The sequence below is a fragment of the Populus trichocarpa genome, chromosome 14, assembly GCF_000002775.5.
Source record: "Populus trichocarpa isolate Nisqually-1 chromosome 14, P.trichocarpa_v4.1, whole genome shotgun sequence".
Taxonomy (NCBI): Eukaryota; Viridiplantae; Streptophyta; class Magnoliopsida; order Malpighiales; family Salicaceae; genus Populus; species Populus trichocarpa.
In genome coordinates, this window is record NC_037298.2 from 8,928,204 (window position 1) to 8,955,992 (window position 27,789).

At 33.6% G+C, this 27,789-nt stretch overlaps 4 protein-coding genes and 1 long non-coding RNA gene across 9 annotated transcripts; 3 read left to right on the forward strand and 2 right to left on the reverse strand.

Annotated features, from left to right (window-relative positions):
* Nucleotides 1-2,146: 2,146 nt before the first annotated feature.
* Nucleotides 2,147-2,776, forward strand: LOC7457958 (probable arabinosyltransferase ARAD2; the record flags this gene model as incomplete). Its single annotated transcript, XM_052446746.1, has 1 exon — nt 2,147-2,776. A coding segment is annotated over one exon (495 nt), but the record flags the coding sequence as incomplete, so codon positions are not given.
* Nucleotides 2,777-3,262: 486 nt separating this feature from the next.
* Nucleotides 3,263-4,851, reverse strand: LOC7491317 (transcription termination factor MTERF8, chloroplastic). Its single transcript, XM_002320991.4, has one exon. It carries the CDS (start codon nt 4,696-4,698, stop codon nt 3,496-3,498), a length of 1,203 nt encoding a protein of 400 aa, XP_002321027.4. The 5' UTR covers nt 4,699-4,851; the 3' UTR covers nt 3,263-3,495.
* Nucleotides 4,852-7,369: 2,518 nt separating this feature from the next.
* Nucleotides 7,370-12,224, reverse strand: LOC7457960 (peptide chain release factor APG3, chloroplastic). Its single transcript, XM_002320993.4, has 15 exons — nt 11,810-12,224; nt 11,671-11,727; nt 11,500-11,580; nt 11,339-11,396; nt 11,138-11,241; nt 10,745-10,796; nt 10,237-10,286; nt 9,758-9,823; nt 9,501-9,665; nt 9,147-9,219; nt 8,880-9,012; nt 8,482-8,539; nt 8,274-8,321; nt 7,841-7,924; nt 7,370-7,696 (listed from the first exon to the last, which is right to left on the reverse strand). Exons 1-15 carry the CDS (start codon nt 11,957-11,959, stop codon nt 7,625-7,627), a joined length of 1,251 nt encoding a protein of 416 aa, XP_002321029.2. The 5' UTR covers nt 11,960-12,224; the 3' UTR covers nt 7,370-7,624.
* A 1,776-nt stretch (nt 12,225-14,000) lies between these two features.
* LOC112324009 (uncharacterized) lies at nt 14,001-15,169 on the forward strand. 2 transcript variants are annotated; one of them, XR_008057325.1, is made up of 3 exons: nt 14,001-14,075; nt 14,180-14,381; nt 14,460-15,169. It is a non-coding gene; the product is annotated as an uncharacterized LOC112324009 (long non-coding RNA). The 2 variants fall into 2 exon arrangements; XR_008057324.1 differs by having other exon boundaries at nt 14,029-14,381.
* Nucleotides 15,170-21,239: 6,070 nt separating this feature from the next.
* LOC7457961 (BTB/POZ domain-containing protein At1g03010) lies at nt 21,240-26,185 on the forward strand. 4 transcript variants are annotated; one of them, XM_024584327.2, is made up of 5 exons: nt 21,243-22,182; nt 22,890-23,666; nt 23,751-23,817; nt 24,081-25,280; nt 25,423-26,185. In XM_024584327.2, the coding sequence occupies exons 2-5, from the start codon at nt 23,602-23,604 to the stop codon at nt 25,960-25,962; spliced, it is 1,872 nt and encodes a 623-aa protein (XP_024440095.1). In that variant the 5' UTR covers nt 21,243-22,182; nt 22,890-23,601; the 3' UTR covers nt 25,963-26,185. The 4 variants fall into 4 exon arrangements, with proteins under 4 accessions (XP_024440094.1, XP_002320358.1, XP_024440095.1 ...); XM_024584326.2 differs by lacking the exon at nt 22,890-23,666 and having other exon boundaries at nt 21,240-22,182; nt 23,721-23,817; XM_002320322.4 differs by lacking the exon at nt 22,890-23,666 and having other exon boundaries at nt 21,241-22,182.
* The last annotated feature ends 1,604 nt before the right edge of the window (nt 26,186-27,789 follow it).

Below are 27,789 nucleotides of genomic sequence, written 5' to 3' on the forward strand. Positions count from 1 at the left end.
TGAACACCCCTAGCCGAAGATCTTCAACGAGTGATTTCATTTTCAGGTTTAAACCTGAAACCACCTTCAAAAAATACATTTCTCTTCCCTTTTCTAGAAGTCATAATGGTAGAGGAAAGAAAAGATTGAAAGAGGTTTTACATAAGCACAAGGAAAGAAGATCTGGTTTACCTAGTCAAAGAAATCCTCTCTGCTGTCAAATCGCTCTCATATTGTGAAAAATTGAAAATTCCTAAATCAGGGAATACTAGAAAAAAAGGTTTAGCAAAATTAAAAGAAGAGGGGAAGATAAGAACAAAAGACATATGACACCTCATTATAACCATAGGAGGTCTAAAAGCCAATAATATTTATTGCGCGTTGTCGGATGGTCTTTCCAAAAAAAAATTTGCTTCCTTTTCCCTAGAAAATCCTTTAGATTAACAACGCCTAAACGCCTTTTTCTAAAGGAAGATAAGATGTGTATTGACCAATTGTCTCCCTAAAAATCTCTTAAGCCTTTAATGCAAGATTACACATTAAAGGCTTGGGGCAACTGATAAGTCAATATTTTTTTTTTGTTATAGATTTTTATTAATAAAAACATTCTTAAAAACAAAATGGGTATGACAAACATGTCAGACCTAAAGAACTTAGGCTTGGTAGTCAGTCAAGCCCAAGGTAGCGTGAGTTTGGCAAACACGCCAAAACCAAAGAACTTGAACTTGACAGCCAACCAAGCTCAAGGTGACGTGGGTCTCTCAAACATGTCAAACCCAAAGAACTCGGGCTTGGAAGTCAGCCAAGGTGGCGTGGGTTTGAAAATCATGTCAGAGCCAAAGCATTTGGGCTTGGAAGTTAGTCAAGCTCATGTAGCGTAGGTATGACAAACATGCTAGACCCAAAGCATTTGGATTCAGAAGTTTTAAAACTATATATTTGATTCTAGATGATCCCCTAAAATAAAAGTACTGAAGACATGATAAATCGTTATCGTTATGTCTCTCCATCTAGAATAATTATGTGAATTATTCAAATTGATTAAATGTTTTCCCTATATTTATAAGTGTAGACAAGGTCTCTTAAGAGATCTACCATACTTACTATCTCATTAATGATATGTAAGAAATAATTGTCTCCCATTAATGTCGTCGAAAGCAAAGAACTTTGTAGTCCTTTTTTCTCTCTAAAAACAACAAGATTTATGAGGTATAAATACTCCCTGAACCATCCAGGTAAGAGTTCAGAACTTTTTATCTCTTAAGATAAACTCAAATAAATTTTAAAGCTTTAACCAACTTAAAACTCAAGAACAAACATCTTTGTTCCCTGAATTTAAAGTTATTTTAAGTCATTTATTTCCTTTCTTATAAATATATTGACTTTATCATCAGAGGGTCCTTAAGTCGCTCCCTTGATTGAGACTATTTTTTTGCAAATACTCAAGCTTTTACCATAAACCTGGAATTTCTTAGTCTAAAGAGAAGATATCCAAGTATCTGAACATATTGATTAACTACTATCCCAAATACTAAATAACCTATTATTTACATATTTTGGATATTGGGACATTATCATTGGCATGTTCTGTGGGAAATGAGCAAAAAATCAGTTCATTCATGTTTCTCAAAAGCTCTTTCAATGGCTGAACAACCCTGATACAACAGTTGCTATGCCAACGACATGTCGGTAGCTATGCCTAGGCTACGCTTCACGTGGCTACACCAGTGGTTATACAAAGCTACCACCACAGTTATGCCCCAAGATTACGCCTACAAACTACTTTTACAAAGAATTGTACACACAAAAGGTGTCACCGAGACTTGAGGGCTCTGATGATACATAAAAGGTAGCACTACCCACTATAAGTATTTTCTCTCTTATTCTTGCTAGGTCAAGTCTCCTAAACATATCTGTTTGCAAGACTTGGAGAGCTCTGATGATACTTGAAAAAACCACACAAATATTTTATACAATGTACACACCTCCATAAATAACCTAGATTTTTATAAGATATTTATATTAAATATTTTATAACTTAGATATTTATGAGATATTTATATAATAACATATGTTTGGTGATTTTTATGTTCATCTTATCAATCAAATTGGTTTGCATTTTGAATATTTTTTGGTTTAGGGAGGAGCTATTCCCTGATAACTTTACCACCTTCTAAAAGATGAGAAAGATGTACACTTTACATTTGGAACCTATCGAGGGGATGGGATCGATAAAGCAGGCCAAGGGATGGCTTCTTCCAAATTCTGTCTAAATATTGCGGGGGATACCCCTTCCTCCAATCGCCTGTTTGATGCCATTGCGAGTCAATGTGTTCCTGTGATAATAAGTGATGGCATTGAGCTGCCATTTGAAGATGTCCTAGACTACTCAGAATTCGGTGTATTTGTTCGAGCATCTGATGCTGTTAAAAAGGGGTACCTACTGTATCTTCTTCGTGGAATTAAGAAAGACCAGTGGACCATATTGTGGGAACGATTAAAGGAAATTGCTCCACAATTTGAATATCGGTATCCATCCCAGCCTGGTGATGCTGTGGATATGGTTTGGGAGGCTGTGTTACGCAAAAAATCTTCAGTACAATTTAGACATCACAGGAAGAACAGATATACGAGATCTGAGGCTTTGCTGAAGAGAATTTGACATTAGAAAATGCTACTTCAAAGCTAAAGAAATTTCTTGGCCTTGCATCATAGTAGATACATATGGTGCTCAGCTGATTGCCAGTTTTGGGATCAGATTTCAAGCTTGTTTTTTTCTGAATATCTGTAGGGACGGTTGTTTTCCTGTCCACAATTCCATATAGGGATCTGTTTAGAGTGCTCAGGTAAGATGGCCTTTGAGCCGAACCACGGTTCCCTCTTCCCTTCGCTTGTGTTGACTAAACAAAAGTATAAAACATCTAAAAAAGACTTCGTTTCCAGTTATAAATTGATTTTTCGAAATTGCATCATATATTACTAAACTGAATACCGAAGAGATGGAACAGCACAAATCAAGAGAAGAATTCATTATGAAACCACCTTCGAGCCAACTACCTGAGCTGTATGGTATTTATAAGAGGAAGAGGAAGAAGATGAAGAAGGCACTCAGCAACTGTGTTAAATCTCAGATTGAATGGTATTTATAAGAAGCAATCATAAATTAGGAATTTCTGAGCTCCTGACACCAGAAACCTCACAAATTAGGAAACCGCAAGTTTAGAGAATATTAAGTTTCAACGTGTAAAACCTTCCTAGGAAGGCCAAGCTGATAGTAATAAAGTAGTAAATTTTAAGGTTTAAGTAAATTCATTTGCAAATATAGAGTACACAGGACAAATAGATTTTTAGTAGCTAAAAACATTCTATTTCTCAAAGAACAAGACTGGACTATTAGTGCTCTTGCAAACATAAATAATGTCAGAAACCAAGCAAAGTGAACAGTAAATATAGTGAACAACTGCTCTGATTTAAGACTAAAAACTGTTGGATCTCAGCAATTTCTTCATGTCCAAATCATACTCCCTCAGGATCCACCTTCCCTTCATAGACACTCAATAATTGAGGTACTTCCTCTTCAAATTTGGTCACAAACCTCTCCAGAAAGCGCTTCTCCACAGGAAGCAACACAGTATTCAAGCTGATATCTTTCTTTATCAAACCCTTTGACCACAAAACCTGAATAACCTTACACCTGGGGATAATTCTCTTCTCTAAGCTTAAAAACAAGATAACAGGGCAATGCACAATCTCCTTTGAAGGCCACCCCATCTTGTTCACAAAAAAATCCATTCCTTTCATGATTTTCTTCTCCGATAGCATCATACAATGGGGATGCTTTCTAAATGCTGAAAGAATGTCATCTTTAGTCCAACCCCACCTCTCATAAACCTCAAAACAGCGTTCCCAAATTGACTTATTGCACTTTCCACAAAGGGCATGCACAGCCAGCACAAAAGTTGATTTATTTGGATCAAATCCCATTTTTCTCACTTCCTCTACATTTTCACTAAACTCGTCATGATTTTCCATCATAGCTTCAGGGAAATGTGTAAGCAATAACGAAATGCAAGACTGTGGCACGCCTACTTTTCTCAAAAGCTCAAGATTTGGTATAAGATTCTTTGAAAGATCCTCTAGAAATATCCAAGTGGTACGCTTAAAAGCAGAAACAATCTTTTCATCAGAACGCAAGATGGTTTTGAGAAAGTTATAAGAGGGTACAATTTGGTTTTCCAAGCTTCTAGTCAATAGGGTTGGGTCTGAAGAAAGAGTTCTGGCAAGGTGAGGCCTTGACATACCTAAAGAGAGAAAGAAGTCAAGTTTAGGCAAAAGTGTATTCGTAGGATTGGATAAAAGAAGAAATGGGCGCTTTTTAACAAGACTTGAGATCTGGGTTCTGGAGAATCCATGGTTTCTTAAAAGGGCCAAAACGGAGTCTGGTCTTTCAGGGGATTGAAACTGTACCTTTTGGGATGTTAAGATTGCAGATTCCAAGGGCAACCCACATGAATGTACGAGGTAGTTGATTGTGAAAGAGTCTTGTTCTGTTGAAATTTTGCAGCTGATTGGTTTTGGAAGCGGTTGATTTGGAAAAGAGACATGTGGGTTTTTGTTGAATTCTCGTGAGAAGGAGAAGTGTCTTTTGGAAGGGGAAAAGGAGAAGATTGATGATGGATTGTCCAATCTTACACAACGGATATTTTGGATGAGCTCCATGTTAGAACTTTTTGGAGGCTAAAGAATGCTTGCGACTCGCTGCTTGTAGTGAATGAGCGTACCGTCGGTTTAAACCCCCGCCACTCGCCAGGGTTTATTCGCCCTTATCGGTATTGGCCTGGCTCTCCACTTTTTGGAGGCTAAAGAATGCTTGTAGTGAATGAGCGGAGCGTCTATTAGCCACAGTTTGATATTGCGGTAAAAATAGAGGTGGGTTAATTTTATTAAAAAAAAATTATATATTTTTATTGTTTTGATATTAAAAATAAATTTTTTAAAATAAAAAAATATTATTTTGATGTATTTTTTTTAGTGAAAAGCATTTTAAAAAGCAATTGTTATTATACTACAAAACAATCAACCCTCTCCACTCATGATTTTTTCCAGAAATGGTAATAGATATCTACTAGCCTATTGTCCCGCGCTAAACCACGGGTTGTAATAAAATTTCTTTTAAGAGAAAAAAGTGGTTTAGGTATTAGTAATGTGTTTACTCAAAAAAAAAAAAATTTAATCATGAATTAAATGATATTTCAATCTGATTCTAAGATGAAAAAACATTTGATTCATCTTGGTTAACCTGGTTTAAACTGCGAAACTTAAGGGGATAATCTTGAAAAAAAATAATTGGAAAGCTCAATCCCGAATTAACTCAATTTTAAGAGATAAAATCGATGAAAAACAAAATTTGATTAAAAATCGGAGTGAACTTAGTCAACCAAGCAAACCAGCGATGAAAGTTATGCTAGTAACTGGATTCAATAAAAAATTTATCCCAAAAATTATTTTTCATTTAATTACATGAGAATAAAGCACATGATTTTTTTATGTAAAACAATATTTTTTTAAAATAAAAAAAACCATGACAAACACGTGGAGGCAAGATAACAGAGGTAGATCATTAACAACAAAAAGTGAAATTGCATTCTTATAAATTTAGAGTTAAATAAAAAAACAAATGATTGATAATAAATGATGAAATTATTTTTTTTTAATTGAGGGACAAAAAAAACATTAAACAAAAACAAAAGAACAAAATAATATCTTGGATGTCGCGAATCAACCCATCAAACTTAGACTCAATTGGGTTAAATGATTTGTTTTATAATTTTCTTAAGCCAAATATAAAATAGAATAAAAAAATAGAGCCTAGTTGCGTAGGCCTGGGCATTAAAAAAATAGCCTAGGTGTGTGGGCTTTTCAGCCCAACCAGTACACCTGGATCTATTTTATTTTTTTTTCTAATTTCTTAAAGGGATGGATCATTTTTTTTATATATATATAAAATAATAAACAATGCATCATCTATTTTCTACAGTTTTCTAGAAAGTAGGGATTTAATTTTTTTTCAATTTAAAAATTATTTTTTACCCAAAACTTTTTAAAAAAATACTATAAACACCTTGATAAATGTATTCACGACTATCAAAATCCAAAAAAAAAACCCTCAAATAATCAAAATTAATTCAAAGCCAAAATGATTCTCGTGGTTTGATCTCCTTCCTTGGGCAATTAGAAGGGAAAAAAACCTATTACGTACCTTTATGAAACAATAGACTGAGCAAAAGCAATTAATCTTGGGTACCATTTGAATCATAAGTCAATGCAAGAATTAATTTTTGAAAGAAACAAATTAATATTTGGTACTGATTTGAATCATAATTCAATGCAATAATCAATTTGTGAAAAATCTAATGTGTTCATAACTGGTACAGGAACAGCCATACAGCAGACAAGGGCAGAGGGAAAAAAAGAGAAATTAAACAAGCTCAAGAACCAGAAGTCCCATTTACATATCAATTAGCCCTCATAATAATAACACCAAGAGACCATTAAAGGTAGCTGACAATTCCAGGAGAAAATGAATCAGTCAACAATTTAGCAACCTCTTCATCCTCAAAAGACTTCACCTCCATAACAGGACACCTTACATAAACCGATGGACGTGGATGGAAGCAAAAGGTAAATACTTGACAAGAAAATGGGGACGTCTCTTCTACGTGCTTCCTCGCCCCATGGGTACCAATTGACCTTCAATTCATTACAAAAAAAAAAAAATCAATGAATGAGCAAAGAGAAATCAACAAATATTTTCTTTTATATACTTGGAGGGGTTACGGGCGTGTTGAAGGAGATGTGGACAGTGCTCAGCTGCGAGACGATTAGAATGCTTGTGAGTAGACGAAGATGAAGACGTAGTTTCATCCATGGCTAACACCTTGTGCATGTGAAAACGACCAGCAAATACAGAGGAACGACGACGGGAGTTTAGGTAATTTGTTGCTCTTCTTAGTGATGATGATAATTTACAAGTTGTAATAAAAGAGTGATGGATTAGAAGAGAACAAGGGTCCAAACAGTTCAAGCATAGGAGGAGGGAGAGGATGGAAATGGAGAAAATTTCTTGTTATTAATAAAGAAGTGCAGAGAATGTTTTTTTTTTTATAAGAAAATTTATTGTTATTAATAAACACTTCCCATAGCTTCTGCTTTTTAAATTTGAATTTTTTGTATCTGAAAAAAAATATCAAATTAATATTTATGGCTTTAATATGCTGATATAAAAAGAATTGAAAAATATATATTTTAATATATATTTAATTGAAAAACATTAAAAAAAAAAAACATGCAACAGACGCTTCAACAAGCATGGCATTGACGGACAACGTAATTTCCTACAATCACCTTTAGCTAAATGGAAAAAATAGGAGGAATACATTTTTTACAAATCAAATAATGGTCTACGTAACCTGTAAACTAGGCCGAAGTTCACATCCTGGATACAAATAAATTTGCTCCGTACGTAAATAAAAACAACCATGTTTAGAATGTTGATCCTCCACATGCTCAACAGCATTTCTTTTCAAGGGTTTCCACTACTTAACAAATCAAGTTTCACAATCATATTCTGGCAAAAAGCTGCAAATCAGCCAGCTGGTGCACCTACAGACTCTGCAAGTTCTTCCAGGAGCTCCTTCTGCTCCAGAGCAGAACAAGCCTGCAAGAAACAAACATTTCCGAGGCCGTGGATTTAATGTTATATTCTTCTTACATTTGAAAACGTAAACTATTTAATTATTAAACCATATTAAAAAAGGAACAAAAAAAAAAAAAACAAGAAGAATACTGCAAGTTTAAATACCTGAACTGCGTTCTCTATACCGCCAGCAAGAAAAGATGTAAGCTCAAAGTTCACCTTCAACCGGTGGTCAGTGACCCTATTATCCTGATGAAATAATCAAACTTGTCTCAATACCAAACAACATCAATGAAGCCAACTAGACATTGGCAGCTTTCAATTAATCAATCAGGTTCTAGTTAACAGCACCAAGTGACTCTTAAACCTGCAATTCCCTCCTCTTTATTTTACATTACCAATCAATTACAAAGTCTTCTCAATTTTCTTCTCACAAAGCTTTGAAGCATTTATCACATCTTGGCCATTTACAATCCATCATTGATACAATTTCACTTGGCTCTTAATAATCATGAAGAAATCTCGTCTTTCTGAAAAGCACGATTGGTACCACATTAAGCTCAAAGTAGAAAAGCAAAAGCAAAAACAATAAGCATACCTTGTAGTTGTATGTTCGAATCTTTTCTGCACGAGCACCTGTACCAACCTGCATTTTGGAAAATATAACTGAGGACGCTTGCTTTAATGACCTTCATGCATAGATGATTTCATTATGAATAACTAAAAGCTCAGTCATCAGTAGTGTTCTTTCTTCCCATAATAGATACTTTTGCGAGCATATTAAATGACCTGGAAGCAAGATATACCTGCATTTTTCGCTGATTTCTTATTGATTCTTGCTGTTCCCTGACCTTTATCTCATACCTGTCACAAGGTTGATGGATTATTATAAATTTACCAGAAAAAAAGCAACAAATGCAGCTCAGGTGTTAAGTCCATCTCTCAGTCTACCAATAAATAACTATAAGTATAAGAAGTGTACAAGAAAAGTATGAGCATAAATCAAAATGATAGAATCATTCATTTAATGCAGCTATGCTCATAAGTGTAAATCCCTCATGGAAGTTTAATCATTTACCTCCTCCAGGGAAAGGGTTGAAGAAATGAAGCATAGATGAAAATTATACTAAGAAAGTTTAATGTGTGAAACAAAAACAACTTGAACTTGCAGAATAAAGTCATGTTTTGGGTACTTATTACTCACAGTTTTGCTCGCAGAAGTTGGAGAGCGCGATTCCTATTCTGAAGTTGTGTCCTTTCTTCAGTACAAAAGATGCGGATTCCCGTTGGTTTGTGAATAAGATCAACAGCTGTCTCCACCTTGTTGACATTTTGCCCTGTGGGACAATCATGAAAAGGAAGATGTTTACAGAGATATCTCTTTCCTTTTTCTTTCTGGAGAGAGAACGAAAGTCATGGAGAACTAATAGTCTGATGCTGAAATGTTAGCTCAAGCTTTCCTGTTGCGTACCTCCAGCACCTCCAGATCTTGCTGTTGTGAGTTCATATTCTTTTGGATCAATCACCACCTCAACTTCATCAACCTAGTTTACATGAAGCATAAGCACAAAGAATAAGACATGCTGATTATGAAGAGGACATAAATGCTAACATGAAGTTTACAAGCACAGTGACATATTGAACACATAATTAAGCAAAAAATAAACCATGTTCAGAAATTATGGAACCACTTTGATATTTTCCTTACACGTGAAAACTTTGTTAAAACAAATTTCAGGATTTAAGTGAGCAATTTGCAATTCCTCCAAGCTTTGCCACTGTCACATGTACAGAAAAAAAATTGCTCAGGCATGAAGTAATGTACCTCAGGCATGATGGCTACAGTTGCAGTAGAAGTGTGCACACGCCCCTGTGCTTCTGTTTGAGGAACACGTTGAACTCGATGGACACCAGACTCGTATTTCAATTTACTGTAGACACTTTTTCCTTTGACCTCCATCACATAGGTTTTGTATCCGCCTTTCTCAGCCTTAAAAAGGATTATGGCCAGTCAAAATGAAAAAAAAAAAAAAAAAAGGTTTGCATGTTTTTAGCTGATACAGCAGCAACACTATTACCTACCTCAGAACTTGAAATGACAGAGACCTTCCAAGAGTTCTGCTCACTGTATCTCTGATACATACGGACCTTAGCATTGAAAAAGATGTGTAGTATAAGGGCGTGCTCGAATGTTTTAGCAAAACTAAGGGGAAAGAAGATAACAGAGTGCAAGTATATAGATAGAACAGCAATCCCTTAATAATAAAATTGATTCTACAGCAACACCCACATCCACATTATTAGCAGGGTAACCCAAAAATTTTGTTCAGCTATTGTTAGAAAGAAAACAACACCTAAATACTCAATAAACAATATTGTTACTCCATCTAGAAAGACAACAGGCACAATAATTTTATTTCTTCATACTTTTCCAGAAAGTCCTCGCAATCTTTGTCCCATATTTACACCCAAAATTTTTATTCTAGTCTACTTTCCACTAGTTTCTGGTTTAGAAACTTTTACATAACAAATTTGGAAGGTTGAGAGAAGCATGTACCTACAAGATCACCAGCCCATAGTCCAGCCTCGTCACCACCAGTACCTGCCCTAACTGCACATGAAGAAAACAAGTAGATCTATAAAGTGAGTGAAACGAAGATAATTCAGAGGATATGCACCAGAAATTGAGCACAAGGAACTGCATCAACTCTTTCTATATCAAGTACACAATAAGCAAAGCATGTAAGCTGTAGCATAACCAGAATAACTCCAGGATATTAAATAAAATAAAAGTTGATCATACAAAGGACACAATTTTAATCCACATCCACAAATACATTCCAGAAGAAAAATAATCATCCAAGATTACGGTAATCATAAATTAAAGACAAGCACTTCCCACCTCTTGTTTTGTCCATAATTTCAAAAAAATTAGGTAGTTAACAATTTCCATGTAAATGAACTAAAATAGCTTTATGACATACACATACATCATCACCTACATTCATGATTCACAAACAATTAGATAGTGCATTGTATTTGACTGAAAAAGATAATATGCATATATACCTTCAAGTAATATATTCCTTGCATCAAGGGGATCGCTGGGAAGCAGTAATACCTATCAACACGAGATGCGAAAATAAGACCCTAAACTCCAAAGTAAAATAAAAGCAAGATAAAATAACCGAAAACAACAACAGGAATGTGATGGCAAGAATGAGATGAGCACGGCATCTCCCTTGAAACTGCAAGACTCAACATCAATGATGAAACTAAAAGGACACTTCTACAAAAGGTCTCAAATTGAAATGACAGTGGTAATTTTTGTCCAAGCTATCAAGATTGAAATAAGATAAGCAGAACATTTCATCAAAATAATTGGACAAGCAAACTATTAAAAGAATTTATCCAAGAGACTAGAAACTGAACATGATAATGACAGCATAGAAAGGAAAAAACCGTAAGTTTCTCTTCAAGCTGTTTGAGTTCACTGGATAATGACTCAATTTCATATGCTATCATCTCTGCCATGTCTTCATCATTTCCATCCTCTTTCGCTAAAGCTGTCATGGATTATTAGTCCAAACCTCCTTCAATCTTATATTCCTTCTTTTTTTAACAAAAAAAATAAAAATAAATTAAGAGAAAAGAAGTCGAAACCTCTAGTATCTTCTAGCATCTTTTCACAATCCTTGAATCTCTTAAAAATTGAAACCACCTAATTATCCAAACAAAATACAATAGCGTATCATAATTGAGTAAAAAATATGGAGTGATAATTTTTTTAAAAAAAAAAGAGAGAGAAGAGAAATGGGATATACCTCGTCAAGCTCAGCCACAGACTGAGCCAGCTTTTGATATTCACTGGGATTTGAAACAACATCTGGGTCACCCAGCTTCACCTACACAATCAGAAAAAAAAAATCTGAAAACAAAAACCTCCCTCCTGTTAAAAATCAAATTAATTTTTTTTTTAAGGCAAATTTACTTACGGACAATTCTTTCCAAGTCTTCTCAGCAGATTCCAGCTTGGTTATCAAATATGGCTCCTGTATCATAACCAAACAGAAATAAGTATATCTACTTTTAATTACAGAGCCTTAATCAATTGCTCATTCATTTTTAACGCACCGCCATGCAAACGATTCTTGGAGTAGTGCTGCGAGAAAGAGTGGGTCGGAGGAAGAAGATACGACTAGGGGTTTGGCGAAAATGGTGGGGGTGTGGTATTGTTGGGGACATTCGAGCGGTTAAGCTCGTCGTTGCTAAGCTATTATTCATGCTTCTTCTTCTTCTTCTTCTCGCTTGCTGTTTGCTAAGTTTCTGATAAATAAAGAAGCCACGAAAAATTAAGAGGTTTTTTTTTGTTTTTTTTACCTTTTTCTTATCTTTATAAGACCTGAACTTGACAGGGAGAAAGAGCTATGGAGGAACTGATAAGGGCGGGTCTCTGTTCGAGTGATGTGGATTAGGTTATCACCACAGATCTTCCTGCGTTTTCCCACGGCCTGGTTAGTTTATCCTCTCTCTTAAAATGGATATTTAACATCTGAGTTAATGCTTACTCTTTGATTTTTGTATTTAAAAAGTAATTTAACTGTTTTTTCTCTCGAAATTAACTAAAGAGAAAACCTAAAACATGTTGAAAAAGTACCATGGAAATACCTTGATTTATCGTGGATTCAAATAACAAGATTACTATTTTATCTTTTTTTTAAATAGTTTATTATGGATAATTGAATGTTTTTATACGGTCCATTAATTATTTTATATTTTATTAGAAACATCTAGGCTCATTATAATTACTTAATTATCATTAAACTCAACAAATTAATGATTTTAATCCAGAACTTTTTTGTATTTTTTTTTAAATAGTTAAGTGACTCAAATATCTTTAAGACATTAATTTTCTTTGTTTTATTTTCAAGGGTATTTTTGTATCTCTGCACAAATTTTTTTTATTATTATAACGTTCATGTATGGGATAAATTCGGCCTGGTTTGGTGGGTCGATCCTGGACCTGGCTAATCCAAGGCTGGAACCGGATAGGGTTTAAAAAAAATAGGAAAAGTCAAAATCCAGGGTGATCGGCGACCCGGCAAGATGCGGTTGCAACCCGTTGATTTTTGTTTTTTTTACTAAATCAACATCGTTTTGATTTAAAAAAACAAAAATGATCCTGTCAAAACCTGGAACCCGGACCTTGAACCGGACCGGGTTTAAAAACTCTAGTTTATGGACAATTTTATAATTTAAGAAGTGTATATATATTATTTATATAAAAAAAATTGTTGACGCTTACGTGCACGCATGGGGATGTGATCAGAGTCATTGAGTGCCAAACATAACCTTGTGCGGCAGCCTTTAAATCATCTTGGTATTCTCCCATGATGAGGCAAGGCGTATGGTCAATGGCGGTCTGGTTTGGCGTTCGTAATCTTTATTTATTTTCTTTCTCTCTCTTATCCTTGATTTCCATGCATACCCCTTTAAAATTCCAGAGCAACTCTTCAATTTTGTTATTTATTCATATTTGATCAATGTACTTTTGATTACTATTTGTTTTATTTGAAATAATTTATAAATTTAAAATTCTTTTCTAATTGCATCTCCCTTTAATTTTTTTCATCTTTCAATTTTGATTTTGATTTTTTTTTGCTATTTTTTTTATTTGAAATAATTTTTTAAATTGATTGTTTTTACAATTTCATCATTCTTTAAGTTTTTTTCATATCAAATTTGATTTTTATTCTTTGGATTGTTATTTTTTTTACTTTCATAATTTTTTAAATTAATTTTTTTATTTCATAATTCAACATTAAATTTGTTGGGAATTGAGCTTTTTTATTGAACCAGATTTCACAGGATGTGAAATTTAGAAATTAACACAGGTTCACGAGATTCTTTAAGGTTTGCTTATTTTTTTTCTTATATTTTTTTTTTTAAGTTTGTGTCTTTTCAATTTCAGACTTTAGCATTTATTCAATTAGAAATTAGGCTATGTTATTTTTATTTATTTACTTTCTATATAATTTTTTCACTAATTTAAAAATAATTTAGATTATCTTGATTTTTTTAATTATTGTTTTTTTGTTGAATTTACTTTGACAAATCTTTTGAATTGATATTTTTTTTATTCATGTCATCTTTTAACATTTGATGAGAATTATTTTTATTTTTAATTTAATTTTTCAAGGTCAAGTTTTTTTTATATGAAGCTTTATAATTTTTATAATTTTCTTTATATTTATTTTACCTTGATTTCATAAAAGTTAATTTTGATTGATGGAGTTTTTTAGTTCTTTTAGGATCAATTTTTGTTAGGACTTCATCTTTTGCAACTTGATCTTTTCTATATTTCAATTGAAGCCTCACTCCTTTTTTCTTCTCTCTGCAAGTACAGTCACAATATTTCTTTTACAGCTCAACCGTTTTAGTACAGCTTATGTTTGCTTTTGTGTTTCTTGATCTGGGTTTTGATTTGTTTTGGGTTTTATGCAGGATTTATTGAAATGAAAGAACAGTGGAGACAGAGAAAGCAAACAACACTCACAAACACAATCAGTCTGAGACAAGCTAGAGAGCTACTTCTTGTAAAAGAATTGAAGAATAATAGAGACAGAAAGCAAACAACTTTGTACATGAGATCTGGGGCTGGAAGCTTTTTAAAGGTTCTTCTTACGAACTTTGACTTTCTTGCTCGGTATGTTTTCCTTCCTCTTGTTGTATCCATTTGTTTCACGAATTGTTGAAACTAAAAACCTCAAAATGTGTAAATTAGGGATTTTAGGCTTAATAAGTCAGGAAAGCATTGGATATGCATGCGTGATAATTGGAGAAATTGGATGCATTCTACTGCATAATTTTGGGTTCTAGTTTTCTTCAGAAATCTTGGCAGCTTATCTAGGGTATGTATTCTAATCTCCAAGTCCTCATTGAAGTGTTCTTGCTATAAAGTTTATTTCTTTGATAAAAAATTCAAAACTTTATTATTGATGATAATTGGGGTTTTAGGACATGGTAATGTCTTTCAGGCCAACTCAATAATGACATTTTTATTTTTGGTATCTTTTTCTTGTTAAGTTTTCATCGACTGTCCAGTTGGATGAACAGGCTGAACTGTTAGCTTTTGAGCAAGTATGGTGAAAGTAGCTTATAATGACGTCTAGGTCTATGTTTCGTGTGTTTGGTGTTTGTGTTCTTAATTCGCCCCTGGGTGGATCAACCAAAAAGCATGTCCTCAAGGATACATTGCAACCCAAACTAAGAGTGTGTTTGGTATTGTGGTTGCTGTTGTGGTTGTGGTTTGAAAAAAGTTGTTTTATAAAAAGTACTTTTAGTTGAGGTTGGTTTGAAAAAATATATGTTTGGTTAAAACTGTGGTTAAAACTGAGGTTGAGTAAAAAGTAGTTTAATGTGTTTGGTTAAAAAAATGCTTTTCAAATTAAGGTTATAAAATAATTAATATATATATTGAATGTTTTTAATTTATTTTACTATTGTTATTACATTATGAAATAAATAATACTTTATATAAAATATTTTATATTGTTCCATTGAACTATTTACAATTCCATCACGTATGAAATACATCCGACAAGGACTACAGTTTCATTGGTTTCGTAAGCGCGCAACAATATCAGGTAAAATATCATTAGAAATAAAATTAGGACTGTAATCAAATTCTACAAATATTACGTCATCAAGTTATCTTATTCTAATTTATATAGTGTTATTGAATAATGTGAAACACTAGTTTTTTCAAATAAAACACAATTAAAAATAAAAATATTTTTTTTACTAGGTCGAACCCGGTTCAATATATTTTTATAGTTTTGGACCGGTCTGATCTCCACTGTTCACGTGAACAGTGGAGACATTCTCCACTGTTCACGTGAACAGTGGAGACATTCTCCACTGTTCACGTGAACAGTGGAGGAACTCTCCACTGTCCACTTAAGTGGACAGTAGAGAGTTCATTCTCCACATGAGAAGACGCAGGCAGGACCGCAGGAGAAGAACACAGGAGAAGCAGATAAAACCTGCTTCTCATGAGCTGAGGTTCGACCTCAATTATTAGGCGGGACCCATGTGAAAAAATGTGTAGTTTGGATTAACCAAACACTTTAATTCAGCTTTTGTTTTCTGCCGCAGCCGCTGCCGCAGTGCCAAACGGGCACTAAACACAATACGTACCAGTATGTATTGTGGTTGCATCTCTGTGATCTCTATTTTTGCTTTACTTCGTAAAAAAATTGCTTTATGTTATGAGCTTCAAAATTATATGGTGATTTTTCTGTTTTTACTAAAAATAAAAGAATATGCTAGCATATTGACCCGCGCTTCACAACGAGTAAATAACAATTTTTTTAAATATAAAAAAATATGAAGAGTATAAAAAATATATTAAGTATCTTGGGTTTGATGACAATGCCAGACCCAATGCTATTGAGTCTGGTGACCAAGCCAGACCCAAAATAGCCTTGGGTTTAGCGGCCAAGCCAAACCTAAAATAGCCTTGGGTCTGGCGGCCAAGAAGTTCAAAAGATGTTGGGTTTAGCTGGGTAACCGGATTCAATGCTAGTAGGTTCTGCTGGCAGCAGGACCCAACGCTAAGAGAATATAAATTCAACTCAACCCAACCTCAAATGAAATTTTTTTTATCATCACCCAACTTTTGTACAATATAAAATAAGTCCCATCAATTTATTTTCTCTTTACTGTATGAAAAAAAAAATTAAATAAGAGAATAGAAAAAAAATCTAAAGAGGCAAAAAATAAAATTGAAAACATTTAGTAGCAGGATCCAACACTATTGAGTCCTGGTTGCAGCGGGACCTAAGGCTAAAAGAAAAGCAATTCAACCCAACCCAACCTAACCTCAAATGAAAATAAAAATATCATCATCCAATTTTTATATAATATAAAAAAGTCTCATCAATTTATTTTCTATTTACCGTATGAAAAAAAAATAAAAATAAAAAACAAAAAAAATCTAAAGAGATAAAAAAATAAAATTAGAAATATTTGACAGGAGGACCCAACTCTATTGGGTCCTGGTGGTAGCATAACTCAATGCTAAGAGAAAAGCAATTCAACATAACCCAACTTCAAATGAAAAAAATTATCATCACTAAACTTTTATACAATTTAAAAAAAGTCTCATTAATTTTATTTTATTTTACTATATGAAAAAAAAAATTCAATAAAAGAACAAAAAAAAATACAAGGAACATTTAAGATGAAAAAATATATTTAAAGAACCAGATGAGTATTAAATATATAAGAATGAAAGAAATGTATGTATAAACTATAAATAGATTAGAAGTATATTGAGTTTGAAAATTTACATGGATGTAGCTATAATGGACGTAATTGGCATTGAAATTGAAAGTGATATTGATGAGCCAATAATAATATGATGGTTGATGAACTATCAAAATTAGTTAATTAGTTGAAATAAAATAAATGCTCAGGGAAGCCAAAAAGGCCTAAAATTGTAATTAAGAGTTGAAATGTGGGATGCATTAAAAGCGTTGAGAAATAATGCCATGAATTAATTACGCGCATAAGATGAATTGGGGAATAGATAAAATATGATGTGGAAGGGAACATAATATGAAAAATGTGTTACAACGAATTTGATAAACATAAAAGAAGTGAGTGAAAAATTGTATTAAGATGAGCCATAGAATAAATAAAAATAAAGGAATAGTTACATGTGTGATGGCAATAATTTCATATGTTTAATGAAAAGAAAGAGTTTATCGATGGTTGACGATGAAGCATTAAATTAAAAAAGATATAGATTGATGTGCTTATAGAAAGATTAATGATATTATTTTTGTTCATATAATTGTAAAATATAGTAATCATGATGATATAAATATTCACGGTAATTTTTGTGATCTTGTGTGTTACAAGCATCTTCTTTTTAAGGTCCTGGTTCAAATAAAAAGGATCATCGAGTTGCTTGACTTGTTTTATCGGATAGGTACTAGTATTATCTAATAATTATATTGTAAATAAGTTTATGCATGTAATTTATAAGGTATTATATGTAAGTATAAGTTGAACACTTGTGGATAAAATTATTGGAAGAGAAGATATATTATATATATGAATCCCCCATTTTTCACGCACATAATTATCTGAAAATGTGCAATTTGCATTGAAATTTCCAGGGCGTCACGGGTTTCTTGTATGTTATTGTAATGAGTAATCATTAAGCCCTCAATTATCTTCTTTTTTTCAGAGTGGATGGCTTTTTAACAGATAACCTGAGGAATGATTTGCTATTCTCCTATGTATCATATGCCTAGGCATGTGCCTTTGCAAAATCCATTTTAATGTATTGTACGTTGGAACAACCTTAAAGTTAGATTAAATTATTACAAAACTCCTAAACCTAAAAAATCACAAGCATCTTTCATGACTATTGGATCTGCCATTGTTCCAAAAAAAAAAAAAAAAAGTAGTATTAATATTTTGCAAATACAAGCAACATTCATTCTACCATGTTGACAAGTTTGATGCGACATCGTGCAGCCCATTAAAAGGAGGCCTGGCAAATGAATGCTGTTTGCAATAGTAAGAGGCCCACGTGTAGTCCTGATCCTAGAAATCCCACGATGTTGTCTCTTAACCCTTGTAGAACACAGAGTTCAAGTCTAAGATATCAAAGATATTGTGGGATTCCTCTTTTCTGCGTCTAATAATAATAAAGCTTAGGGTTTTGTGGTAAAGGGGCAGTTTCAGGTCTATTCATGCTGTTTATTGGGCAATAATTCGTAGGCTTGGACAAGCAAGATCATATCAGTGAGCCTGATGGCATGCAATATATGTAGAATCATGCCCTTCATAGGATTAAAAATGGTGGGCTCACATGTTTTCTGCAAACCATAATTGAAACCACAGAGTTTGCTCATCTGTCTAATGATTCCAAGGTCCTTTTCCCTTCATGTGCAATTCCCCCTTCGGCTTTCACTCAACCTTTTGCTCCCTCCACGTACCATGGCTCACATAGAGATAAAAAAACAAAAAAGGGTGTTTTTTTGTCTTCTTTTTTAATTACCTATTTGGCGTTGAAAAAGAAATATATCTTCTCTCAGTATATATATATATATATATATATATAGAGGATAAAACATCAAACCATGAAATGCTAAAATAAGCATGGATGAATTAGTTAAAACATTAAAATAAGATTGCAAGACATAAAATAAAATAAGTTTATCAAAACTGAATTTTTAATAAATTACTATTTGAAAATTACCAAAATAAAAAATATTTTTTAGTGGATGAATTAGATGATTGCTATGCTGCTGCAAAAAAAAACTTAGTTTGTTTTACACGTGAAAAAATAATGTCCAGGACAAGGAAAATTTATTGACAGCATTATTAAACCCAACTTAACAAGTCGATCTAGAAATTTCATGACTATATTTATTTACTAACTTGAGTTTAAAATTATATTATATAAAAATTATTTTAATATAATCTAATTAACCTGATGAGTTCAAAAAAATTTGAATAACCAGTTAAACCATTATTTGATTTAAGAAATTAATATTTACATGTAACGGAATGGTAACGTTACATTAGCAAAGAGGGCACCGTAAAGTATGGCGGGGCCTATTGTGTTGGTTTTAACATACAATAAAGACACAAAAGTTGAAACGCACAAATACTTTAGTGGTAAGCACTGCCGTATAAGTGAAAATCTTAAACCCACAAGGCCGTCGTCTCCTTGCTTCCTGTTTGCATGTGTAGTGAATAGAGAGCTGAAATAGCTACTCAAATATTTTGTCACCTTTCTTGACTCGAGACAGCAAGTCCCATTATTGATTCTTCAGGCAGCAGTCTCATTATTTAAGTCTTCTGATTGGCGCCAAGTAGTGTCATGTAGTGGAACTTGCACTGAAAGTGAATAGAATAAACATCATGTCACAGCATTACACAGCCAGAAAATATGCCAGCCTTCTGCTTGGCCTTTCTTGGTCCAATTCAGACAAATCAATCCCAGATCTTAGGCCTGATAACACACTCCTGATCTACAGGGCTTAGTCATCTGGCAAAAGCCATGGACGGCATTCGATTCTAGACATTAAAATAAGATGCTGACTGTTTCAACGGAGGGGCAAAATCAAGACTGAAGGCAAGAGAGTAAAAAAGAAGAAGAAGAAAGCAGCCAAGCCCTCTCTCTACGCCTGCAAAATCTGCAAGGATGGAGGAATTAGCAGAGACCCCAGTATCTTAAAGAAAGAAGAGCTTAAAGGCAAATAGCACAGGATTAATGAACTTTTTATATATAGCTACCAATTAATTAGGTGTTCTTGATAACATCACCAGCCGCAGAAAGGCTGGAATTGATGGAATCATTATTACCACTGATCGTGCAATCTCAAGTTATGATTAAGCCAACAGTCATCATAATTCATACATGCCCCAACACTAGATGTCTACTGACCCACATATATACGTACACACACCAAGCTTTGTTTGAGGCAAAGTTCTAAATCAAACATGACTCGGAGGGTGGGAACTTCCTTTCTAAATTAACTCCCAGTATTTGTTTGTGAGAGCATGTGTTAATATAATTTTATAAATTATTTTAAATAAATATAAATAGCAATAAAAGAATAGGGATCAAATATAATAGATAAAAAATTTCAATTAAAAAAATAATAAGAGAAAAATAAATAATAATAATAATAATAATAATGAGGACTAAAAAAGGATTTAAAACAAAATATATAGTAATGAAAAGATTGATGATTAAATTTGATATGATCAACAAACAACATGATAAGAGAAAAGTAAATAAAAATAAAAATAAGGACTAAAAAAGGATTTAAAACAAAATATATAGTAATGAAAAGATTGATGATCAAATTTGATATAATCAACAAATAACAAGACAATTATGAATTTTCTATAAGTTCTAAAAAGTGTTTTCTGCCCAAAATAAAAGGAAAAAACTTTTTTAGAAATTAAGTTAAATTTTTCTTTGATTGAAAAGTGTTTTTCGTAATAAATAAACATAAGAAAGTTTAGAAATTAATTTCTAGAAAACTACTTTCCATGAAACAAATAGAGTCTAAGTTCATGATATGATGCCCTTATTTTTTAATTATGTATTTTTAACGCTCAACATTTTCGTTAATTTATTGTGATCATACGAAGATAATGTTTAGAAACGCGGCTCGTTACGTGTTTCAAAAATCTAAAATTTTTTATTTTTCTTTTATGTTTAAAAATAATTTTTTTTAATGTTTTTTAGATCATTTTAACGTATTAATATAAAAATATTATTTAAATATTTTTATAAATAAAAAATATTTTAAAAAACAACTGTTGAAACACGACCCAAGTAATCCAAAACTTACAGATGGAAAGAGAGTTCTGTACGCGTGTCGGTCCTAGACTCCTAGTAAACGTGGGATATGGGATCATCATCCGATTTGACAACTCATCCTCTTTTTAATTTTCCTGTAGATAGCTTAGCTCTTCTTTGTACTGGTTAGTTAATGCAATGTTCTTACCGAACTGTAATGTCCAAACTGTAACTATGGCGTGTGAGCGCTCAAAAAGCAGACTACTTTCTCTCAAAAGCTTACAGGTTTGCATCTTAGACTAAAATAGGATACATTAATCACCCATGAAAAGCAGTTCAGGTTGGGGTGCTGTGGTTCTCATTACAACATGTTATCCAACTCATCCTCTCTTCATTTCCACTTTTGCGAGCTTTACACTTAATATAGAATTAAATTAAGCTAATCTTTATGGGCGTAGCTTTCACTAGCCATGATTACATCCCCTAAAAGCACCGCAGCCCTTCAGGATTCCTGCAAATTTCTCAAAGCAAAAACCATGTAACAAAAAAGGCTACATCTCACTGCCTTTCACCGAAAAGTGCTGTTGCACACCTCCAAAGCTCTTGACTTTCACCTTGTAAGCACTGATTAAAGTATATATATCATAAGTCTCCTCCCACAAAAAAAAAAAAAAAAAAACCCTCACTCTTGACTTTAGATTGAGCCAGCATGGGTTATGCTATAGAACTGTTTATAAGGTTAATTTTTTAATTAAAATGAGTTTTTATACCATATCCAGGTTTTTTTTTTTGTGTGTGTGTGTATAAAATGGTTTTGAATTTTACCCTAACTTCAACCTCATAATTCCACCTCTCTTTTTAAATAGAAATAAAGAAAGAGAGTTGTCCCTTGAACAACCTGTCAGAAGAAGAATAATAACTCCTGTTTTGGTTTGTACTAACAAGAGATGGGTTGTTAAAAACAGTTAGATTTTTGAAAGAGAGACACTCACTTGTTAGGTAGTGGGGTTGGTGGTGCAGAACTTTCAGACGGGAATCTAAGACTGAATTGCCAGGTTTCTTTTTCTAACAAGGAGATGGGTGTGGTTACAGTAGGTGAACTGAAGCCAAGTATATCAGGGAAGAGAGCATTTCGTCCAAGCTCAAGTATAAGGCATGCTACTGAATGGTAATCTTTTCTTCCCTAAACTACTTTCTAACCAGCTTTGTCCCATGCTTGTCTTCATGTCACTAGCTATCAACTCCAATTAGCTGTTTAGTGACGCTTGTTTCTATGTACATTTCATAGTTCTAGCATAAAATCTTCCGATGCTTGCTCCGAGTTTTCAGCTGCACAACCTAGCTAGAGTATAATGCTTGAGAGGGTTTTTGTTATTAGAGAGATCACTGGAAGTTCGATATGTAGATTGGGTTCAGAATTCTAAGAATGTGATTTTAGTCTCAGAGGAAGACGTGATTTTTCTTCATCAAGTTCAGATTTTTCTTGATTAATATGGAAATAAAAAAATTAAGGCAGGATGCTGGAAACTGTAAAGTGTATTCCCAGAAAAAGAGGTCTGGAAATTTTATTTTTTGTTTTGGAAAGATTCTTTTAAATTTACTAACTGTGTTGAGTATTTAGTTTTCCAACCTTGTTGTTTTCTTTTTGATGAAAAAAATATTCTATAACTTGAAAACCTTGCACAATTCAGTAGTTGGTCTTCTGTCAGTCCTGCAATTCTTGTAAACTCAGAGTTTTGGATTTTAATCAGTCAAAAACAGAATCTGGTAGATTGATTATAGGCTGAAATATATATATATATATATATTTAAAGAAGAAAAATAACTTTCTTTCTTAGACTTCCCTTACAATCCCCAACAGCATGCCTTTTGTAGGTCCAGTAATTTTATGAGCTTCAATAGCTGATTATGCTCGGCCATTAAGAGAAGAAAACAGCAGTTTTGACAGATCAAACATATGACCTTGACTTTCCATCTGTTCTGCCTGAATTGAACGACAAAGGCATGAGGCTGCAGATACATTCCCATCCCGCATCTTCAATTTTATGTATTGCAATTAGTTTTTTACCTGTTACCACTCAATGATTCGCCCGTTTATTTTAACCATGGATAAGATCTAAAACATGTACCCATAGGCCGTACAGTGGTTCAATGAGTATGACATAATTGCTTGAGACAAACACAGCTATCTCATAACTCAAAAGCGACCCGTATGCATCCTGTCATATCTATGTAGGCTGGCAAAATTTCGAAATTGTTTCCATTGCACAAGAACAACCAGTTCTGCACTATGCAGTTCAGTTTTTTTTACATTTAAAACAAAAATATAACCGTACTGCCTGCTGCAAATCTGCTTGGGCAGTCCCACTCATCGTTTAATAATTGAGCTCTTGGTTTTCCATCTGGGCCATCTTTGTCGATTCAGACAATGAAGATGGATAATTCAGTCCAGAGATATGAGGTTGTTACTTCATGATTAATCTAGTCCAGAAACACTTACATATAGAGTCCTTAAGCTATTTTGTGTATGGATAGAACTTGAGCACTTACGGTCCAGTGCATCTGTTTGGGATTTATGGTTTAAAAAATGGGAGTTCAGCCCTATGGTAGAAGCTCTTACATGGTCTCTAAATTATTGGCACCGACAAACGTGTAGGAATCATTTATTTCCTTTTTTTTGGATTTTTTTGTTTGTTTTCTATGCAGTCCCGCTTCAATCATTCTACCGTCTTGCAGGCCAATTTCGGATGTTTCTAGTGATCTTACAGTCGAAGTAGGAGCTGCAAACTTTGCACTTCACAAGGTAAGGAAAATCTAGTACGCTCATATGGGCATGCATTTTACAATAGGAATTTAGGATCTAAAACAGCTTCCTGATCTTCTTACCTCTGACACCTTGCCATCATTTGTGGTATTTATTACCGAAAATAATTTCTACTTGTTTAATGTTGTCGTACGTTAATGTTAAATAAATGGATTGTCCTATGGTGAGAAGAAAAGAAAAAACAAAGAGGAAACTTTATACTTCACTAGAAGCATTGATTTTATTATTCAAACTCTATGCAGTTTCCTCTGGTTTCTCGAAGTGGAAGAATCCGTAAACTGTTGCTAGAAGCGAAAGACTCAAAGATCTCGCGCATAAATATCCCTGCTGTACCTGGTGGACCAGAGGCCTTCGAGCTTGCTGCAAAGTTCTGCTATGGAGTGAATGTTGAGATTACACAATCAAATGTTGCTATGTTATGTTGTGCTGCCCATTTTCTGGAAATGACAGAAGATTTCGCAGAGAAGAACTTGGAAGCCCGAGCTGAAGCATATCTGAAGGAGATGGTGCTTCCAAACATATCAAGTTCAATTTCGGTTATTCACCGTTGTGAAACTCTATTGCCCATTTCGGAAGAGATCAACCTGGTCAGTAGACTTATCAATGCAATTGCAAGCAATGCATGCAAAGAGCAGCTGACCTCTGGCTTGTTAAAGCTTGATCACAACTTCCCTGCAAAAAGTATGCCACATATGGAACCAGAAACACCATCAGACTGGTGGGGAAAATCACTAGCAGTGCTGAGTCTTGATTTCTTCCAAAGAGTATTATCCGCAGTAAAATCAAAGGGTCTAAAACAGGATATGATTAGCAAAATTTTGATAAACTACGCCCATAATTCTCTTCAAGGCCTTGTTGGCAGGGACCCTCAATTGGTTAAGGGAAGTCTCTTGGATTTGGAGTTGCAGAAGAAACAAAGAGTCATTGTTGAAGCAATAGTTAGCTTACTACCAACCCAATCAAGAAAGTGTCCAGTTCCAATGGCTTTTCTTTCAAGTTTATTAAAAACTGCTATAGCGTCATCAGCAACTACTTCTTGCAGATCTGATTTGGAGAGGAGGATTGGTCTTCAACTAGATCAGGCAATTCTTGAGGACATCCTAATACCAGCAAATTCACATGGAAACAACCACTGCACCATGTACGATACTGATTCGATCTTGAGGATCTTCTCTATCTTTCTAAACTTGGATGATGAGGATGATGATGAAGACAACAACTTACGGGATGAAAGTGAGATGGTTTATGATTTTGACAGCCCTGGTTCTCCTAAACAGAGCTCAATTCTAAAGGTATCAAAGCTACTGGATAATTTTCTTGCAGAAGTTGCTCTAGACTCGAACTTGCTGCCATCAAAGTTTATAGCATTAGCGGAACTACTTCCAGACCATGCTCGTATTGTTGGTGATGGATTGTACAGAGCTGTGGATATCTTCCTCAAGGTTTGTAGCTCTTCCTACTTTTCTCTCTTTGTATTCACAGAAGCAGTGTTATTTCAACAGTCCACTTCATCTGCATGCCTCTAGATTTTTCATGTATAATATTTGAACACCATTTTGTGTTTTGTTCATGATCTACTTACAGGTTCATCCAAACATTAAAGATTCTGAACGCTACAGACTCTGCAAGACCATCGATTGCCAGAAATTATCTCAAGAAGCCTGCAGCCATGCTGCACAAAATGAGAGGTTACCTGTACAGATGGCAGTCCAAGTGCTATACTTTGAACAGATCAGGCTCCGAAATGCAATGAACGGGGGACACAACCAGTTATTCTTTGGTGCATTAAATGGTCAATTCCCTCAACGTTCAGGCAGTGGTGCAGGAAGTGGAGCCATCTCTCCAAGAGATAATTATGCATCGGTTAGAAGAGAGAACCGAGAGCTGAAGCTTGAAGTAGCAAGAATGAGAATGAGGCTGACTGATCTCGAGAAGGACCATGTGTCCATGAAACAGGAGCTGGTAAGGACTCACCCTGCAAACAAGTTGTTCAAATCATTCACCAAAAAATTAAGCAAGCTTAACACCCTATTTCGAATCAATGGTCTTAAGCCCCTAGGGGGCAAGGCTAATTCAGAAACAAGGTTCTTATTCCAGAAGAGAAGGCGTCACTCGGTTTCATGACTGTAAATGTGTGGGAAAAATTTCAAGTTAAAAAAAAGTGTATAGTAAATATATTGTGATTTTGGAGTGTTGATACTGAGTTGCCAGGTTTGTTCGAGAATATTGCTGCCTTAAGTTTTTGTTTGATGGGCCGTTGAAGGCAGCAGGAGCTCAATCAAACTTGTTCTGTAAAAGGCCATGATGTCTGGAAAATATGTAATGCATGGGGTTTTTAGGACACGCATTTCAATTTTCAAGCAACTCCTGATATCATCTACTCTGTCTTCTGCACGAACATGACAAAAATAAATTGGTGGGACTCTTCTTTAGTCTGTGTTTGGCACATGGGATGTTTGCGGATTTACAAAAATAAATTAAATTTTCATTTATAAATTATAGTTTTTTTTTATTTTTTATTTTTATCAAAGTTCTTAGAGATAGTTTTTAGTGGCATTCATATAAATATATAACGTGTATTAATCAATTAAATACTTTTAAATATATAATTGAGACAAAATGTATTCCACATCTAATTTGAGTGCTGTGTGATGATGATGAAAATATGAATAAAAAAGGGGTTAAAATTTACCCTCAAAGGAACCAAAAGTGGGGTTAAATTATACCCTCATCCTTGGAGGATATAATTTAACCCCTTAATTTCTTAAAATTTCTTTTCATTTTCTTTCTTTTTTTGTCTCCAAATACACCCCAAAATAATTTTTTTCATCTCTTTTTCTTCAATTATTATTAATAGTTTAATAGTTTTTCTTTCTTTCTATTTACAAATCACCCTTTAATTTTTTATATATTAAATATTTTTTTAAAATTAATTTTTATATTTTAAAAAATGGTTGTTGTAATAATTATTTCCGTAATGATTGATTTTTATTTTTTTACTTTATATCCAAAATGCCATCGTAAAACTATGCTCCAAAGTAGCAATAAACAGCAAAATGTATAAAATAAGAAACTGCATGCGCAATCATTCGGTCACAAAAATGATCACGATGTGATCCTCGATTGCAATCAATTCCTTTTAAGTTATGCCTCTCTTGATAATACATTTATAGAAAATAAAAAATCCAAAAAAAGAAAAAGTAGGCCGTATAGACCTAATAGACAGAACGAAAGAAATTAGTTATACTGGTGGTCGTGTCACAGATAATTCAGAAACCAACCCAATCCAGAAAAGCAGCGTGGAAGGTTGATAACAAAAAACTAAAAACCGAACACAAATTCAAATGTTCAAATGTTTTTGTGTTGGGAGTATTTTTATTTTTTTATATAGTTTATTAGTGATTAAAAAATTAATCAGGAATATAAATATCTTTTTCAATTTTTAAGTATAATAAAATTATTTAATTACATTTCAAGTCTCAAATAAAGGTAATGTCATTTGATAGCTGATTAATTTTTATAAACATTTATTTTTATTATCATATCATTAAATAAACTATGTTTTAAAAAACAAAGTTTTTAAACCTAGTGAACTCCATGATTCGGGTCACAAGTTTTACGAGTTAAGCCGCAAAACTCGAGTCGATCTAATATATCATTGTTTTAATATTAAAAAAAAAATATGTTGAATTTTTTTTAAAAACCAAACCATGTTTTTATCGGTTGTCGGGATTTCCTTTAGATTTGCCAGGTCAACTGAGTTACACAGAGTAAACTCTCGTGCAAGTTAATTATAAACTCGGGTTAGGCAAGGAGTCGGGCCAAAAAGTTTCAAGGTTGACCCGTTGGGTTCAATTTAATAACAATACAAAATAATTTCTTTTTTAAAAACTCCCATCTTTTATCTTTTTTTCTTCTTTCAATTGGGATTTTTTTAATCAATTTTATCTT

Bases quoted from the DNA above. Each gene is read 5' to 3' on its own strand.
- LOC7491317 (XM_002320991.4), bottom strand. From the start codon at position 4,698: ATGGAGCTCATCCAAAATATCCGTTGTGTAAGATTGGACAATCCATCA.
- LOC7457960 (XM_002320993.4), bottom strand. From the start codon at position 11,959: ATGAATAATAGCTTAGCAACGACGAGCTTAACCGCTCGAATGTCCCCA. The intron at 11,397-11,499 runs GTATATCCCATT...TTGGATAATTAG, and splicing joins CTGTGGCTGAGCTTGACGAG to GTGGTTTCAATTTTTAAGAG. The intron at 8,322-8,481 runs GTATATCTTGCT...TCCAAAATGCAG, and splicing joins GAAATCAGCGAAAAATGCAG to GTTGGTACAGGTGCTCGTGC.
- LOC7457961 (XM_024584326.2), top strand. From the start codon at position 22,091: ATGGGTGTGGTTACAGTAGGTGAACTGAAGCCAAGTATATCAGGGAAG. The intron at 22,183-23,720 runs GTAATCTTTTCT...TTTTCTATGCAG, and splicing joins ATAAGGCATGCTACTGAATG to TCCCGCTTCAATCATTCTAC. The intron at 23,818-24,080 runs GTAAGGAAAATC...AACTCTATGCAG, and splicing joins CAAACTTTGCACTTCACAAG to TTTCCTCTGGTTTCTCGAAG.